Source organism: Meriones unguiculatus, chromosome 1 (genome assembly GCF_030254825.1).
Source record: "Meriones unguiculatus strain TT.TT164.6M chromosome 1, Bangor_MerUng_6.1, whole genome shotgun sequence".
NCBI classification, from domain to species: Eukaryota; Metazoa; Chordata; class Mammalia; order Rodentia; family Muridae; genus Meriones; species Meriones unguiculatus.
This window is the reverse complement of record NC_083349.1, coordinates 74,796,330-74,811,379: the sequence shown is the minus strand read 5'-3', so window position 1 is coordinate 74,811,379 and position 15,050 is coordinate 74,796,330. Positions and strand designations below refer to the sequence as shown.

The following is a 15,050-nucleotide window of genomic DNA, read 5'->3' as shown; positions in this document are numbered from 1 at the left end:
GCATCGGATCCCATTATAGATGGTTGTGAGCTACCATGTGGTTGCTGGGAATTGAACTCAGGATCTCTGGAAGAGCAGCCAGTACACTACTCTTAACCACTGAGCCACTTCTCCAGCCCCTAGCCTACTTGTTGAAGCCTCTGGGCTTACAGTCGGCTTTGTGACAGATGGTGGACTGATGGCTTTGGAAAGTCTCTGCATGCTGTCTGGGCTAGGAGACATTCTAGACTCCCTGAAGGGCTGTCAGATGACAGTTCTCCCCATGGTGCTAGGACTTCTTAATGTTCTGTGCAGTTTCTTCATAAATCACTTGGCAAGTTGTTAGTTTACTTTGTATTTATTTGATCCATTTGGTGCGTTCATTTTGGCTTATTGTTCCCTCTTCTGTAGCCTGCCCTGTCTGAATGGTAGTATAACTGTGACATCAAGAATTAAGACTGGCTAAGAGATTTTTTTTTTTTTTTTTTTTTTTTTTTTGCTGTTGAACCACCTTTAAAATCTGATGCTTCTTGTTATCTTTCTTTAGATTAAAGATGCATGGAATAGGAGTCTTGTAAGTTCCAGCTCCTTTATAATTGTTGGCTTTCTAAATAATAAAATTCACCATCCAGCTAACCTTTTCTTCTGCTCCTTTGAAGTCATCTGTACACCCTGACAGCAGCAAGTTGATCCCCACTCTTTTCCGACCTGCAGGTGAGCTGGTTATCTTGTTCAGAAGTAGGTGGGGAAGGTGTGGCTTATAACAGAAAATTTTGTACTTTAATTTATTTTCCTTTGTAGGGATTGATGATGGAAATTCTGGAAGCCATAGCTTTAAAAGAATACTTGAGAGGTCCTGGGTGGTAGTTTAGTCAGTCAAGTACCTGTGTGCAGGCATGAGGACCTGAGTTCAGATCCACCTTATAGAAAAACTTGGCTTGTCACTCAGCACTTGGGAGGTGGAGAGTGGAGGATACCTGGGATTCAGTGTCTAGCCAGTTTAGTTTAATTGGTGAGCAGGTTCAAAAAATAAAGTGGCACATGCTTTTAATCCCAAAACTTAGCAAGTTAAGGCAGGCAGATCTCTGTGAATTCAAGATCAGCTTAATCTTCACAGCAAGCTCCAGGCCATCCAGGGCTATATAGTAAAACCTTATCTTAAGCAAAAAAGGTAGACAGCTGTTGAAGAAAACACAGAATTTGTCTTCTGACATCCACATGCACATTTATAAAATTCACATGTTACCACTCGCTTACATGCATACACACAATACTTGAAGGACTGGGATGTAGCTCAGTTGGTTGAGTGCCTCCCTAGCATGCAAAAGCCTTTGGTTTGATCACCAGCACCAGCACCACACCACATAAACTGAGATGTCATAGTACATAATCTCAGAATATGGGGGGTTGGTGGCAGGAAGATTAGGAGCTTAAGACCATTTTCAGCTATGTAGGAAGTTTGAAGCTTCCTGGACTACATGAGACCCTGCCTCAAAGGAAAAAAAAATTTTTTTTAATCTAGAAAGATGGGCAAGTTAACAGTCATTACCATTTTCCTTCAGGCAGAGGCCTGGGAAGGCTGCCAGGTATCTTTATGGTAGGTCTTTCTGTATCTTAATTTTCTGCCATATGTACTCAACTGCGTGTGTGCGCGTGCAATGCGGACACACTAATGCTAATGTACATGTATATATGGGCATATGGAGGCCAGAGGTTGACCTTTATTATTCTCTACCATTTAAAAAAATTGAAAAAGGGCTTCTCTGAAATCAGGAGCTTATAGATTTGTCTAAGCTAATAATAAGTCAGTAAGCTCTAGGGACCCATTTCTCTTTGCCTTTATAGACATATGCTACTGTATTTGGCTTTTTGTGTGAGTACTAGAGACATGAACCCAGTTCCTCAAGTTTGTGCTGCAAGTACTTTACTAAATGAGCCATTTCCCCATCCCCATAGTTTTTATTTTTATTGGGAAAAAGAAAAACAACGATGTTCCCTAAGGTTTGAGCCCTTGGGAGGCTGCAGAAAATTATCAAGGGATGGTGCCCCCAGGGCTTGTCAGCCTGGTTAGCGATGATCACTAACACGGTGCTCTCTCCTACAGCTTTCCTGCCTGTGACAGCACCCATGGTGAGTTAGCTGACCACTAGCATCAGGGAAATGGGTAAAGTTTTAGATACTCAATATCTGACCTCAACTGCATCCCTCCAGCTCTGGATCTCTAATAGATGAGTCTAGATCCTCCTGTGGCTTTGTCTGCTTTTCCTGTATCCACACCCTGTTCCACTTAACTTAGTCAAGCTTTGGACTTTTCAAAAGCCTGTGTCACAAAGCCATCCTTCTTTGAACATCTACCATATACATAGTACTGTAGGTCAGAGAGTTGGGAAATACTGTTGGCCAGAGCCTAATGGAAGTGTAGATGACTTTATGTGTTAATCAGATTTCTGTTACTTTAACAAATACCTGAGGTAATCAGTGTATAAAAACAAAAGCTTCATACATCCATACAGATAACAAAAATAAATTTTTTAAAAGGGGGTTGGAGCTAGATTGAATGCTAGCTTCTTCAGGCTCTTGCAGAGGATCTGAGTTCAGTATTAACATTGGGCAGTTCACAACTGTATATAATCTAGTCCCAGAGGTATTTGAAGCCAGCCTCTGGCCTCTGTGGGCACCAGCACTCATGTACACATACCCCAATACATGTACACATATATACATGTAATTAAAAATAATAAAACTAAATATTTAGGAAATGAATTTTTATTAAGGGACAATGAGATGGCTCAGCAGGCTAAAGCCCTCAACCCTGTTTCTGTCCACAAGACCCACATAATGGAAAGAGAAAACCAATTCCTCCAAGTTTTCTTCTGACCTTTATGATACAATAAATAAATAAATGCAGGGAGAAAAAAAGAAAATTTATTCTGGCTGATAGTTTTGGAGGCATCATTCCATGCTCACTTGAACCCATTGCTTTTGAGTCTATAGCGATTCGGTACAGAATAGTGAAAATATATTAGGGAGTAGGGAGCAAGGTGTTTACTCGATGGCACCCAGTAAATGAAAGAAATAGAGACTAGGGTTCCGCAGTCCTTTCAAAGAGCATGTCCCCAGTAAACTGAAGACATCCCTTTAGATATCTTTCATTGTCACCCCAAGCTGGAGACCAAGCCTTTAGTTCATTTGTATCCAGCTAAAGCATCTCTGGAAGATATTCCTGACCAAACTATAGTACCCTTCTTACCCAAGCCCACCCCCACGCAACTTCTCACTGAGAACTGGGAATTGCCCCCAGTAAGGCCATCCCATGCTGGCTGTATTTCCTCCACTCTTGTCTTATGTTTACCTTTCCCTGGCAAAGGCAGGCTTTTCGGTGGCCATGCTGTCTAGTAGGCCTTGGAAACAGCATTGGCGAAACTCTCAGGTACCACTGGTTCAGGGTTGGTTAAGTGCACTCCAAACATGGGTTTGTCCCCTGGCTATCAGTACTGTGTCCACTTCCTACTGTGTCAGCCTTAGGGGCCTTGGTACTGTGTCTCAGTTAGGATTTTATTGCTGTGAAGAGACACAATAAAAATGTTTTCTTTTAAAGGAAAACATTTAATTGGGGCTTGCTTACAGTTCCAGAGGTTTAGTCCATTATCATTATGGGAGAAGCATGGAGGCATGCAGGCAGACATGGTACTGGAGAGGAGCTGAGAGCTCTACATCTGGATCCACAAACCTCAAAGCCCACCCCTGGGTAATACATTTCCTTCATCAAGACCACACCTACTCCAGAAAAGCCACACCTTCAATAATGTTCCACTTTATGAGTCTCTGAGGGCCATTTTCATTCAGACTACCACAGTCCTGTATTGACTGTTTGGAAACTATTTTTGTTTCTGCAGGCTCTGTCTCTTCACCAGAGACTCATAAGCATGTTTTGTTTTTTTCCAAAGGTAGTTCTGTTAATGATGCCAGCTACTGGAATGAAGTCCATCGTTTTAACTCAGGTAGACTTTGAATTTCATGATTTCTGGGTTCTATTATACTTGAAACCAGAAGTGATCCTGAGTTCTCTCTCATTCTGTAGGCTTGCTTGTATGGATACACCACACCCTTTAACATCATCAATGGAAATGCCAGTTATGTAAGTATTTCGAACCATAGGAAGACAGGATTTGGATTTTTACAAAATGTTCTTGCAGAGCAAAACCATAATTGTGTATTATGTTCTCTCATTTTTCCTTAGAGTCATGGACCAGTAGAGAGAACAGTTTTGGGAGCAGGGGTGTTTGTGTCTTCAACCTTCCTCGGAGTAGGTGTTTTTATACCCTATTGTTCTAGTTCATCTCTGTTTCTCTGACAAGAAACAATTTAGGGTGGAAAGGTTTTATTTCATCTTACATTTCTAGGTCATAGTCTATCATTGAGGGAGGCCAGGTCAGGAACTCCAGACAGGAATCTGAAGGCAGAACCACTTGCTGTTCCTTGCAGCTTTACTTCTGACCCAGGAATTCACTCACAGCTGAGGAAGTTCAGCAGGAACCATGGAAGATACTGCTTGCTAGCTGGCTTGCTCCCAGGCTCAAGCTTCCCTAGTTTTCTTCTAGAGGAAGCCCAGGCCCACATGCTGGGCAAATACATGTGGCTGGCCCACATGTAGGGGTAGTGGTGGCACAGTAGGATGAGCCCTCCCACATGAAACATTAATCAAGACAGTTTCTTATAGATATGTCCACAGGCCATTCTGATTTGGACAGTCCCTTAATTGAGATTCTAAGTAGGATACCTGTCAAACCATTTTTATTCCTCAAAAATAAATAAATAAATAAATTGATTCTAACTCTAATTACAAATATTTCTGTTTGGACCTGTAAATTTTGAACATCTGAGTAGAAAATACTAGTCAATGTAACCCTGTCTTCTCAGAGTAATCACCTGCTACCACGCCTAAGTCTCTAGCCATGTATGGCAAGTTTTACATTCAGGGAAGTAACTGTGGGCAGACAATATCTATACTAATTATAGATGAATGCTTTATCTTGTCATCCTCTAAGCAAAACAGTATAATAGTACTTATGTAGCATTTCTATTACACTGGGTGCTATATCTAATTTAGAGGTGATTTAAGAGCTAGGATAAGATATATCTAAGTTATAGTGTATATAATGTATAAAGTACATAATGATACAGATGCATCTTGAGCATCTAAACAGTTTGGTATCTAAGGAAGGTCCTGACACTGATACTGAGGCATAGCTTTACTCAGTACAGTTTTTTTTTTTTTTTTTTTTTTTTAGTTCATACCACAGAAACTTAACATATATGTAGTATCCTACTTTGGATATCAGAATTCTGGATTGGTTAAAAATGTAGATCCTGGGCCAGGATTGTTGGTATACATCTTTAATCTCCGCACTCAGGAGGCAGGGGCAGATGGATCTCTGTGAGTCTGAGGTCCACCTGGACTACATAGCAAGTTCTAGGACAGTCAGAGCTATATAACAGACTTCGTCTCTGAAAATTGAAAGAAAACAAATGTACACCCTAAGGCCATGCATGGTGCACAGACCTATGAGCCCAACACTCAGGAGCCTGAACTGGTAGGATTATGAGTTTGAGGTCAGTCTGAGGTATGTATAAAGATCCATAAATAAGACTTTAGAGGCAGACAAGTCCAATTTCCCAGTCTGGCTTTAAACCTTTCTAGCTCTTAAGACTATGAATGAAGAGGTTCCCATCTACCCCTTGAATAAGCGGAAAGATCTAACTCAGGGTTGTAATTAAAACAAAACAAAAAAATAATTTGTGTGAGTGTGCTGGCTATGATGGGAACTAAATTGTGCCAGCTCTGCTGCTCTGTTGGTTCAGCTAAGTATTTGGTCATGTGAAATGATTTTTTTCCTTCTTATTTTCCAGTTAATCCCTCATCTCTTTCAAATGAAGTATCCCCTGAGTAACTTTTGGCTTAAAAGAGCCTTACCAATCGCCTTTCTTGGTAAGCAGAAAGGGCTGAGAGCATGAAGCTGTTCTTTGAGGTCATTTCAGCTCCAGAGACCCTGGGTAACTTGACCATGTTGTGACCTGTGACAGTACCATTTGTAGCCTGCTAGGTCTCCCTGGCCTAACATGACATGTTCTCTGTAGATATCTTCTTTAATTTATATTTTAATTTTTATATGTTTTTAATTATGTGTAAGTATGTACATGTGAATGCAGGTTCCTATGGAGGCCAGAAAAGGGCACTGAATTATAAGCAGTAATGAGCCACTCAGTATGAATGCTAGGAATCAAACTTGAGTCCTCTGCAAGAGCAAAATGTCCTCTGAACTGCTGAGCCATCTCTTCAACACTGTGGATATACTTTAATTGTTAAAAAATAAACACAAGCTGGGCACCACCCTGGCTCAAGCCTCTAATCCCAACATTCAAGGAGGTAGAGACAGGTGTATCTCTGTGAGTTTGAGGCCAACTTGGTCTAGAAAGCAAGTCTAGGACAGCCAAGGCCACACAGAGAAACCCTGTCTTGAAAAAACAAAAATTAATAAATTACAAATCTGGGCGTAGTGGCACACACCTTTAATCCCAGAGGAACCCTGTGTAGAAACAAACAAAAAAAAACAAAACAAAAAAATACAAACCTGGAACTACAAATTACTTTTATTGTTACTTTCATTTGTACTGCAGATGATCAAACCCAAGACCTGGTATGTACTAGGCAAGCACTCTACAGCTAATTCTCAACCTACTTAAATTATATTTTAAAGATTTGTCTTACACAAATATTTCCTATTCATCATTTCACATAATCCTGATAATCTATGGGTAAGAAATATTCCCTTTTACAAGTGAGGAGTCTTGAGGTACGGGGAGCTTGAAAAACTGGGCATGGTGGTACCTGTAATCCCAGGACTCAGTGAGGCAGAGGCAGGTGACTCTCTGTGAGTTTGAGGCCAGCCTGGTCTACAAAGTGAGTGCAGGGCAGCCAAGGCTACAGAGAAATCCTGGCTTGAAAAAACAACAAACTTGCTCAGGGTCTCACAGTAAGCAGGTGGCAGTATAGGGTCCCAGGTATGGGGAGTGAGAAACTCCAGAGAGAGTTACTTGTCTTTGCAGGATTCTTTGAGTTCCCTAGCCTACAGGTTTCCTGTTTCTTGTCCAACATTTAAACTTGGGTATCAGAGAAATTTGAAGAATTGGCAGCTTGATGTTGAAGTTTGGCAAGTGATGTTGCAGACATAGAGTCAATCCATGTCAAGCAGAATTAAGAAAGTCATTTCAAGGATCCTTGGGGATTATTAGTGCAGTTGAGCCAGAGAGACAGAATGGACCTCATACACTGGGATAGACTGTGGGCTGTAGTCAGGATCAAAGACCAGTTGGTTAAAGGTTCTGATCCTACCTCTACAGCCCCAGGAGAGAGCTTGGGTGGCCCTGTCTGTAGCAGGTGATTATCTGAGAGTCAAGAAGGGCAGCTGTTGCAATGATCTTGTACAAATGTTCCCTTGCTGCTCTAAAACTCAGACTTCTGTTTATGTGCTTTCTATCTACAGTCCAAGTCAGTGGAATGAATGTTTTTGCATCCCGAAGTTTTGAGACCCTCCGAGGAATTGAGGTGATGGACAAGGAAGGTCATGTTGTTGGCTATTCCAGAAAAGCTGGAAGAAAGGTTTGAAGCACAGTGAGGCTATGGCTACTGCTTATCCTTGGGTTCAGAATTGGATTTTGTATTTGAGAGCTTGTAACCTAATGTCTGTTTGCCTTCCACTTTTCCTAAGCACATCTTCCCCTGTCATACCAGAAAAAGATTCTGTACTTTGTACCTTGTGTTTAAGAGATGGTGCAGTCATGTGGGTTTGCCAGAGAAACAAAACTTTTAGTTGTGAGTCACCATGTGAGTGCTCAGAACCAAATCTAGGCTATGTGTAAGAACTGCAAGTGCTCTTAAACCATCTCTCCAGACTGTAAAGATCTATTTTATTTACATGAATGTGTCTATATGAGTGAATTTTCTGTGTGTGTGTTAGTGGATGGGTGGGGGCAGTCCTGAACTCAGGTTCTTTGCAAGAACAGCAAGTGCTTTTAACCTCTGAGCTATCACTCTAGACCCTGCAGAATGCTGCACATTTTACATTCATGCCTAGGTAAAATATGACCTTATAGAATTCTACCGTTAATTACACAAGTGAGAGCTGGATGTAGACAGTTATCCTTGCTTGGAGAGTAACCCAGTGTATTCAAAGCTGGCTTTGGGGAGATGGTAGGATGAGAACCACTGGTAAGCAACTTAGAATAGGAGGCTGGTGGCAGAGGTAAGGTTGAAAGGCAATATGAGCCAAATTCAAGGCAAATCCTGAATTGTCTCTGGAGGCTGCTATTTTAGTTCACTCTAGGTGAGGCTTTCTCTAGAAGCTGCCTTGGTATGTACTTTTGAGGGTGACTTATTGGGGGTGTTTTGATGGATTGATGGGGATTACAGTGGGGTAAAGGAGGTAAAATCCCTTCTCAGTTACCGTTAGCCCAGACATCTTGTGAACACCAGCCCCTGTAAAGTGTCACCTTGACGTCTTTCCCAGTGAGAAAGGAGCTATTGTACGCTAGTCTCTAGTGGGGTCCCTGGACATTGTCTCCCTTTATTAAGCTGTCTCCTTGGCCTTCTTACCAGGCTATTAGAGAAACAACATTCTCCAGGGCAGTGCTGTTTGGGACCTCAGCCCTGATTCCTGAAGTCTTTATCCACTTCTTTAAAAGGTAAGAGCTGCCTTTCCCTATGTGATCAAACCCATCTAAGAGAGAAAAACAAATCAAAACCTTTATAAACTTACAAGGGACAGACAGGCATGAGGGCCTCTGTAGCCTTCCTATAAGATGGACTAGGTAACAGAATTTGTCTGGACAAGAATCTAGAAGTATTGCCTGCATGAACCTGGAACTTATGCTCCTTCCCTTGGTTAGCTGTCTCTGGACATGTCCACTCTCCTATTGTAGGAGAGTGTAGTGGTGTGATCTTCAGGTTCTTCCCAGCTCTGCTCTCGCTTTACCCTTCTCTGACTTCAATGTACTTTATAGGTCCAAATTGCTCCCAGTCCAGCAGATTGACATTCCTTTGTTAAATCAAGAAATGGCTTGTTAATGGGGTTAGGGCTAAAGAAATGTGGGTAGAGTGCTTGCCTTGTCTGCACAAGGCTCTGGATTTGACCCCAGGCACCTCACAAATGGCATGGTGGTACACACTATAATCCTTGCACTTAGAAGGTGGAGACAGGAGGATGAGGAACTCATGAGGAACTATGGCTACATAGTTAATTTGAGGCCAACCTGCCTTAAAACAAAACAAAAACCTGTTGTAGGTAGAGATCTTAGGGGGTCAGGTGGGCTCCTGTGGTTGCCAAGTGAGAAACTCAGTCTGCAGATACAGAGATAGCTATCTAGCAGTAGTAGTCTAAAGCCCTGAACTTGGGAGTACCTCTGTTGGGTGTTTCCCTTTCCTTCAGCTCTGGTGTTGAAAGCCTTCTGCCAAAGTGGATGCTTAAAGAGACACAACTGCTGACCATTCCCTGGTCACCTCACAGCTTCCCCATCAGAGAGCCATACAGCAAAACTTAAAGGCAGATCTGCTTCATTCAGATAAGAGAATCCAGAACTTTCTGTAGGCACATGATGGTCACGTGTCTATCCTAAACCAGCCATTCAGTCCATCATGGCAAGTCTACAAAGCCTATATAGTACCTCATGTGGGGCACATTTCGTGAAATAAGGAAACGCTCTGGGCAGAACAAAATGTCCTGTCCCTTCCCACAGGAGAGCTGACCAGATAGATGCAGAGATTTGCTTAGTTGGGATTCTACCTGGGCTGTTCTCGTCAGTCTCAACCCTGAAGCTCTGTCTGAGCTGCAATGCTTGTTATACATGAATGATACTCAGGATTTCTGCAGGGTTAAAGTGGCATTTATTTCCAGGGTGTGAAGAGAAGTTGGAAGGACAGTGCCACTAGATGATCTCACAGAACCACTGTCTCAGAGCCAGGACAGCAAGTGGCATCCATAGTAGAGCATCGTATGGACCTTCCATCTCAGTTTCTTCTTTTTGAGTCTCAAGAAATAAAAAACCCAAGGCTTAGAAAGGGCAAGTGAATGCCCATTGGGCACATGCTTGGTCAACAGAATTGTGCAGCCTCAGGTCTCTCTCTGACTCTCCAGGCTGGAATGCTATGTGCATCACCACACTGCCCCTTCCATTCTTTAAAGAATATCATACAGCCAGGCAGTGGTGACACTCGCCTTTAATCCCAGCACACAGGAGACAGGCAAGAAGATCTCTGAGTTCAAGGCCAGCCTAGTCTACAGAGCACGTTCCAGGACAGCCAGGGATACTCAGAGAAACCCTGTCTCAAAAAACAAAGGAGGACAATGAAGCCAGGCCTGATGAGACCTGATAGGCTAGGGTCAGATGAAAGGGCAGGAGGACCTCCCCATCAGTGGACTTGGAGAGGAGCATGGGAGGAGATAAGGGACAGAGGGAGAGTGGGATTGGGAGGGAATGAGAAAGGGGACTACAGCTGGGATATGAAGTGAATAAACTGTAATTAATATAAAAATTTAATTAAAAGCAAAACAAAAGACTAAGTCACATGCTTTAGATTCTGAACTATCACTTCAAGTTCTGGAGTTTTGACAAGTTGCTCTAAGTGGTCAGTTCCTTACTCCCTCATTTCTTTTTTTTTTTTTTTTTTATTTCAAGACAGGGTTTCTCTGTGTAGCTGTGGCTGTCCTGGACTCACTTTGTAGACCAGGCTGGTCTTGAACTCACAGAGATCTACCTGCCTCAGCCTCCTTGAATTGCTAGGATTTACAGGCATGTGCTACTGAGCCTGGTTTACTTCCTCATTTCTATGAAAGGGTTGAGTAAATAGGCTTCACTCAGTCCATGTGCATTTTAGGGCCTGCTGATGGATGGTTGCAGAGTGCCCAAGGTGTAGGTCTGTAGGTTCATGTTAAGCCAAATTTGCTGTCATTGAAGCACAAGGCCTGCTTCAGAAAAGAGGCCCTGAAATGTTGAGCTCTGCTTGTGAGCTGTGCTTTGTCTCTTACAGGACCCAGTTTTCCCCACAAAGCTCGTTTTCATTAATGACCTTGAGAATGGGTTGTACCCTGTTTATGATGGGGCTGATGGTGCCTGTGTCATTCAGCATGTTTCCACAAATCGGACAGGTAAGAGCTCCCACCGCTTCCCCTCATAAGAGTAACTGGGTGTTTATTTCATGTTTGTACAAGTAAAATAAATAATTTTAGCCAGGCAGTGGTGGTGTACACCTTTAATCACAGTCCTCAGAAAACAGAGGCAGGCAGATCTCTTGATCGAGGCCAGCCTGGTCTACAGAGCAAGTTCCAGGATAGTCAGAGCCACACAGAAAAACCCTGTCTCCAAACCAAACCAAACCAAACCAAACAAATAATAAAAACACAAATAATTTTATTTAAAAATCTGCAAAGTTGGGGCTGGAGTGATGGCCCATGAAGGTGTATATTTATGTCCCTGGAGAGGTGGCCAGGGTCTCTGGGGCAAGGTTTGTGTGGCCTTACCATTGGACAGGGCAAGGGTAGATGCTTCATCTGCATACTCTATAGGGGTTGTAGGTTTAGCGGGGAGGGCTTGTAAGGTCAAACAAGGAGTGAAGTCTGAAAACTGAGTTGTTTTTTTGTTTTTTTGTTTTTTTTTTTTTTTTTTTTTTTTTGAGACAAGGTTTCTCTGTAGCCTTGGCTGTCCTGGACTCCCTTTGTAGACCAGGCTGTCTTCAAACTTAGAGATCCATCTGACTACATCTCTGAGTCCTGGGATTACAGGCGTGCACCACCCCTGGCTAATAAATTCTTACTGGAGTTGATGGTGGGGAGCTGGTTTTATGGTGCCAGGTTGGGAGAAGGGAGGGAGGCAACTCCTGCCATCCTCATGTCTGAGGTGTCCGTGGCTGAAGCTTCCTCTGCCCTTCTCCTATAACCCTGGACCAGGATAGTCCCACACTCTATCACGGTCAGTTTTCTCAGTTTCCTTGTCTGTTAAAGGAAGTTGTAGACAGTGTCTGTGCCAAGAATCATTGCTTTAGAGATTTATTCTGTGCCTGTTTAAAACTCAGCTCATGGGCCAGTGAGATGGCTTAGCAGATAGAGGTACTTACCATCAAGCCTCGAGACCTGTGTTCAGTCACTGAGACCCACATGAGGAGAAAACTGACTCCTGAAGGTTATCCTCTGAGCTCTATACGTGTGCCATTGCATATACACCCACACAAATAAAATAAATGCAAATTTAAAAACAACAAAAAGGTCTCTGGAAGAGGACAGACCCTGGGATCAATAATAGGATCTCTCACATGCTCTTGCAGGAAAGCTGATACAAGTGTGGAAATTACTGTTCCGTGATAGAAAGTAAACTTGAACAAAGGGGCTAGAAGCAAGGAAGGCTTCCTGGAAGAGGGTGCCTCTGGAAATGCCTGGAATTGCACAGGCAGAGGTGGGACTAAAAGAACACTCCCCAGTAGGAGGGAGGTATAAACATGACCTCATGGGACTGGCAGGATGCTGAGACCAAAGTTAGCAGTGCAACACCAAGCGGAGGGAGCAGGCAGTAGGCTTGAAGGGGTCATGCAAGGGCCTTGCCAGGCATGGATGCTGAATCTCAGAGGGCAGAGTAGGGGCAGGAAGTAGGTGGGGTCTGTCTGCCAGAACGTCCCAAAAATTCACCAGATCTTGAGGTGCCTGTCAGTGCAGGTGCGTGGTGGAGATGGTCCAAGGGCAGTCTTGTGCTGATGGGATACTGGCCTTGAAATGTTCATCCTAAGGCTGAGAGGGGTCAGCATCTCTTCAGGTAACCCTGTAGTACCTGATACAGGAGCCTGTCCCTTCAGAGCTCCTCTGCTTGCCATCAGCTAATGACTACATTCAACCTTGCAAGACTAGAAATGGGCTTTGGCTGTTAGGGTCCACTGTGAACATTTGCTAGGTGTGATAACTCTTCCTGTGTGCTTGGTACCAGCCTTTACCATCTGTAATATCTGTACTGGAGTGTGTGTAGGTGAAATGATACATATGAAAATTGCCTTGGAATGTTGCAAGGAGCCAGGTGTATTATTGTATTTCCAGTATTCTAGAGTCTGATGCAAGAAGAGATTGTAAGTTCAAGGCCATTCTGGCCTACACATCAAGATCCTGTCCCAAAAAACAAAAAAACTAGGGAACAGGTCCCCTACACTTATGGTGTGGTAAATGCTCCAGGAAATCAGATCAGCAGATTCTTTGTAGTTATTGTTGAGTGATGATTGTATAAGAGCCTATTTCATTCCCTCTGTATTTGAAATTTTCTATTTAAAAAGTTCTAAGAAATGGTATGTCTTGCTATCAATTAGTTCTCATTGAGACAGATGTGAAAATGGGTGCTTTTTTAAAGCTTGGCTTTTGACGCAGAAGTTAAGCATGAATTATAAAGAATGTGATCTTGTCTTTCAGATCCAGTACAGTCAGCTTGAAAAGACGATTCAGTCATCTACAGAAGAAAAAGAACTCTTCTATAACAGAGGAGTGTAGGGTCAAGCAAGTTTGGCTTCTGTCTGGAAATCTTTAGCCTGTCAAGGTTCATTTAGAGAGCACTGCTGTGTCCTCTGGGTTCTCAGCAATACCTGTGCAGCAAGCTGGTTTCAAAGCCCATTGTACCTGGGGTTTTGAGACTGACTGAAAGAAGAGCAACACCCAGGGAACTGCTGAACGAACAGTGAATGAAGTAAGAATCAGCCTAGTAAAGGATAGTGTAAACCTAATAAACTTACTTAAAGTTGAGTACTTGAAAAATAGTCAAAAGGTACATCGTGTCTCAGATACAAACACTACAATGATAGCCTCCAGATAGACAAAAAACTCTGGTGAGCTCATTAAAGCTCTGGTCCCTGAAGTAATTCTGTGTCCCTACTTATTTCATCTGATCCACACTGCAGGTATTCTGTCTGCTTCCCTGGTTCCTGACTGACAGGACCCTGATACTTCTGTTTTTATAATAACCAAGGCCTCTTGCCAGTAACAGCTTTTTTCCCAACACCAGTCCAGGTCTATGCACAATCAACTCTCAGGAATACCCATCTCCCTTTCTTTGGGCCTTGCTCTGTAGCCATTGGGAGATCTCTGGCTCATCTCCCAGGATCATTGAGACTGCCTCATCAAAAAAAGCAGTACATCTTTCCTAGCCAGACCTTTTTTTCTCTTTCCTTTTCTTCTGATTCTTCCTCCCTCTCTTATTCTTTAAGATGTTTTTCTGTGTTGGCCCCAGCCTACATCCTACAGAGGTGGCTCTTGCCCAAGCCCCATCCAAGGCTGAACTGCCATTCTGCCAGCCCCTCAGACACCAACCAGTTGCCACAATGTAGTTGGCTCTTTGGATGCCCCACAGGACTCAACCAGCTCAGCTCCCTATTAGTGACATCATTTACCCACCTGTGTCTGGTAGATGCCTTGGCACCCAAACTCCTCACCTAGATGGGCATAAATTCATATGTTAAGAACCCAAGGCTTCAGGTGCCACCTCAGTTCAGTGTAACATGCTGGCATTGCCTTGTGCCTTTCTAGTTTGCTCTGGCTGTTCTCTGAACCTTCCTGGTTATGTTGGAAGACCAAGTTCTGATCCCTTACACCCTTTGAAAACCTCCATCTTACCCATCTCTTGTCATTCCCTTTTTTTGTCCTGCAGGACCTAACAACTGGCTCCTCACATGAGTTTGTGGGCTTTCTGGTCCTGTTCCTTGTGCTCTGGAGGCTTGAGAGATCATAATACTGAGCAAAGTACCCCTTCCATTGGCCTCCATAGTACCTCATTTCTCTTATTGGCCCTATCCTGGCCACACTACTACAAGACCTGTTGGCTGGTCCTATTTCCTAGCAGACTGTCTTTAGAGAAAATGCACACATATATCGTTACTGTTTCCACACTAAACTCACCAAAGTGTCTGCCTTACTATTTAAAACTTTATCAAAATGTTTCTACTGCACCATAAATTTGTAATTTTAACAATACTGCAAGACAAGAAAATGAGACATCAG

General features: G+C 43.0%; 1 protein-coding gene across 8 annotated transcripts in view; it reads left to right on the top strand.

The window, feature by feature from the left end:
* Sfxn4 (sideroflexin 4) overlaps positions 1 to 15,050 on the top strand; it is a 33,042-nt gene that overhangs the window by 3,946 nt on the left and 14,046 nt on the right. For 2 of the 8 annotated variants that reach the window (XR_002477232.2, XR_009594516.1), the window contains exons 4-14: positions 527 to 553; positions 639 to 693; positions 2,084 to 2,109; positions 3,927 to 3,980; positions 4,061 to 4,117; positions 4,220 to 4,285; positions 5,890 to 5,968; positions 7,524 to 7,639; positions 8,636 to 8,721; positions 11,063 to 11,180; positions 13,473 to 13,743. Coding sequence is in view for 6 of the 8 variants with exons in the window: in XM_060391880.1 (XP_060247863.1) it covers positions 527 to 553; positions 639 to 693; positions 2,084 to 2,109; positions 3,927 to 3,980; positions 4,061 to 4,117; positions 4,220 to 4,285; positions 5,890 to 5,968; positions 7,524 to 7,639; positions 8,636 to 8,721; positions 11,063 to 11,180; positions 13,473 to 13,550 (762 nt within the window). In the remaining 2 variants the exon portion in view is untranslated. Of the gene's footprint in view, positions 1 to 520; positions 554 to 611; positions 694 to 2,083; positions 2,110 to 3,926; positions 3,981 to 4,060; positions 4,118 to 4,219; positions 4,286 to 5,889; positions 5,969 to 7,523; positions 7,640 to 8,635; positions 8,722 to 11,062; positions 11,181 to 13,472; positions 13,916 to 15,050 lie in introns of those variants that run through there. The other 6 variants (XM_060391880.1, XM_021659085.2, XM_021659086.2 and 3 more) reach the window with 5 other exon arrangements.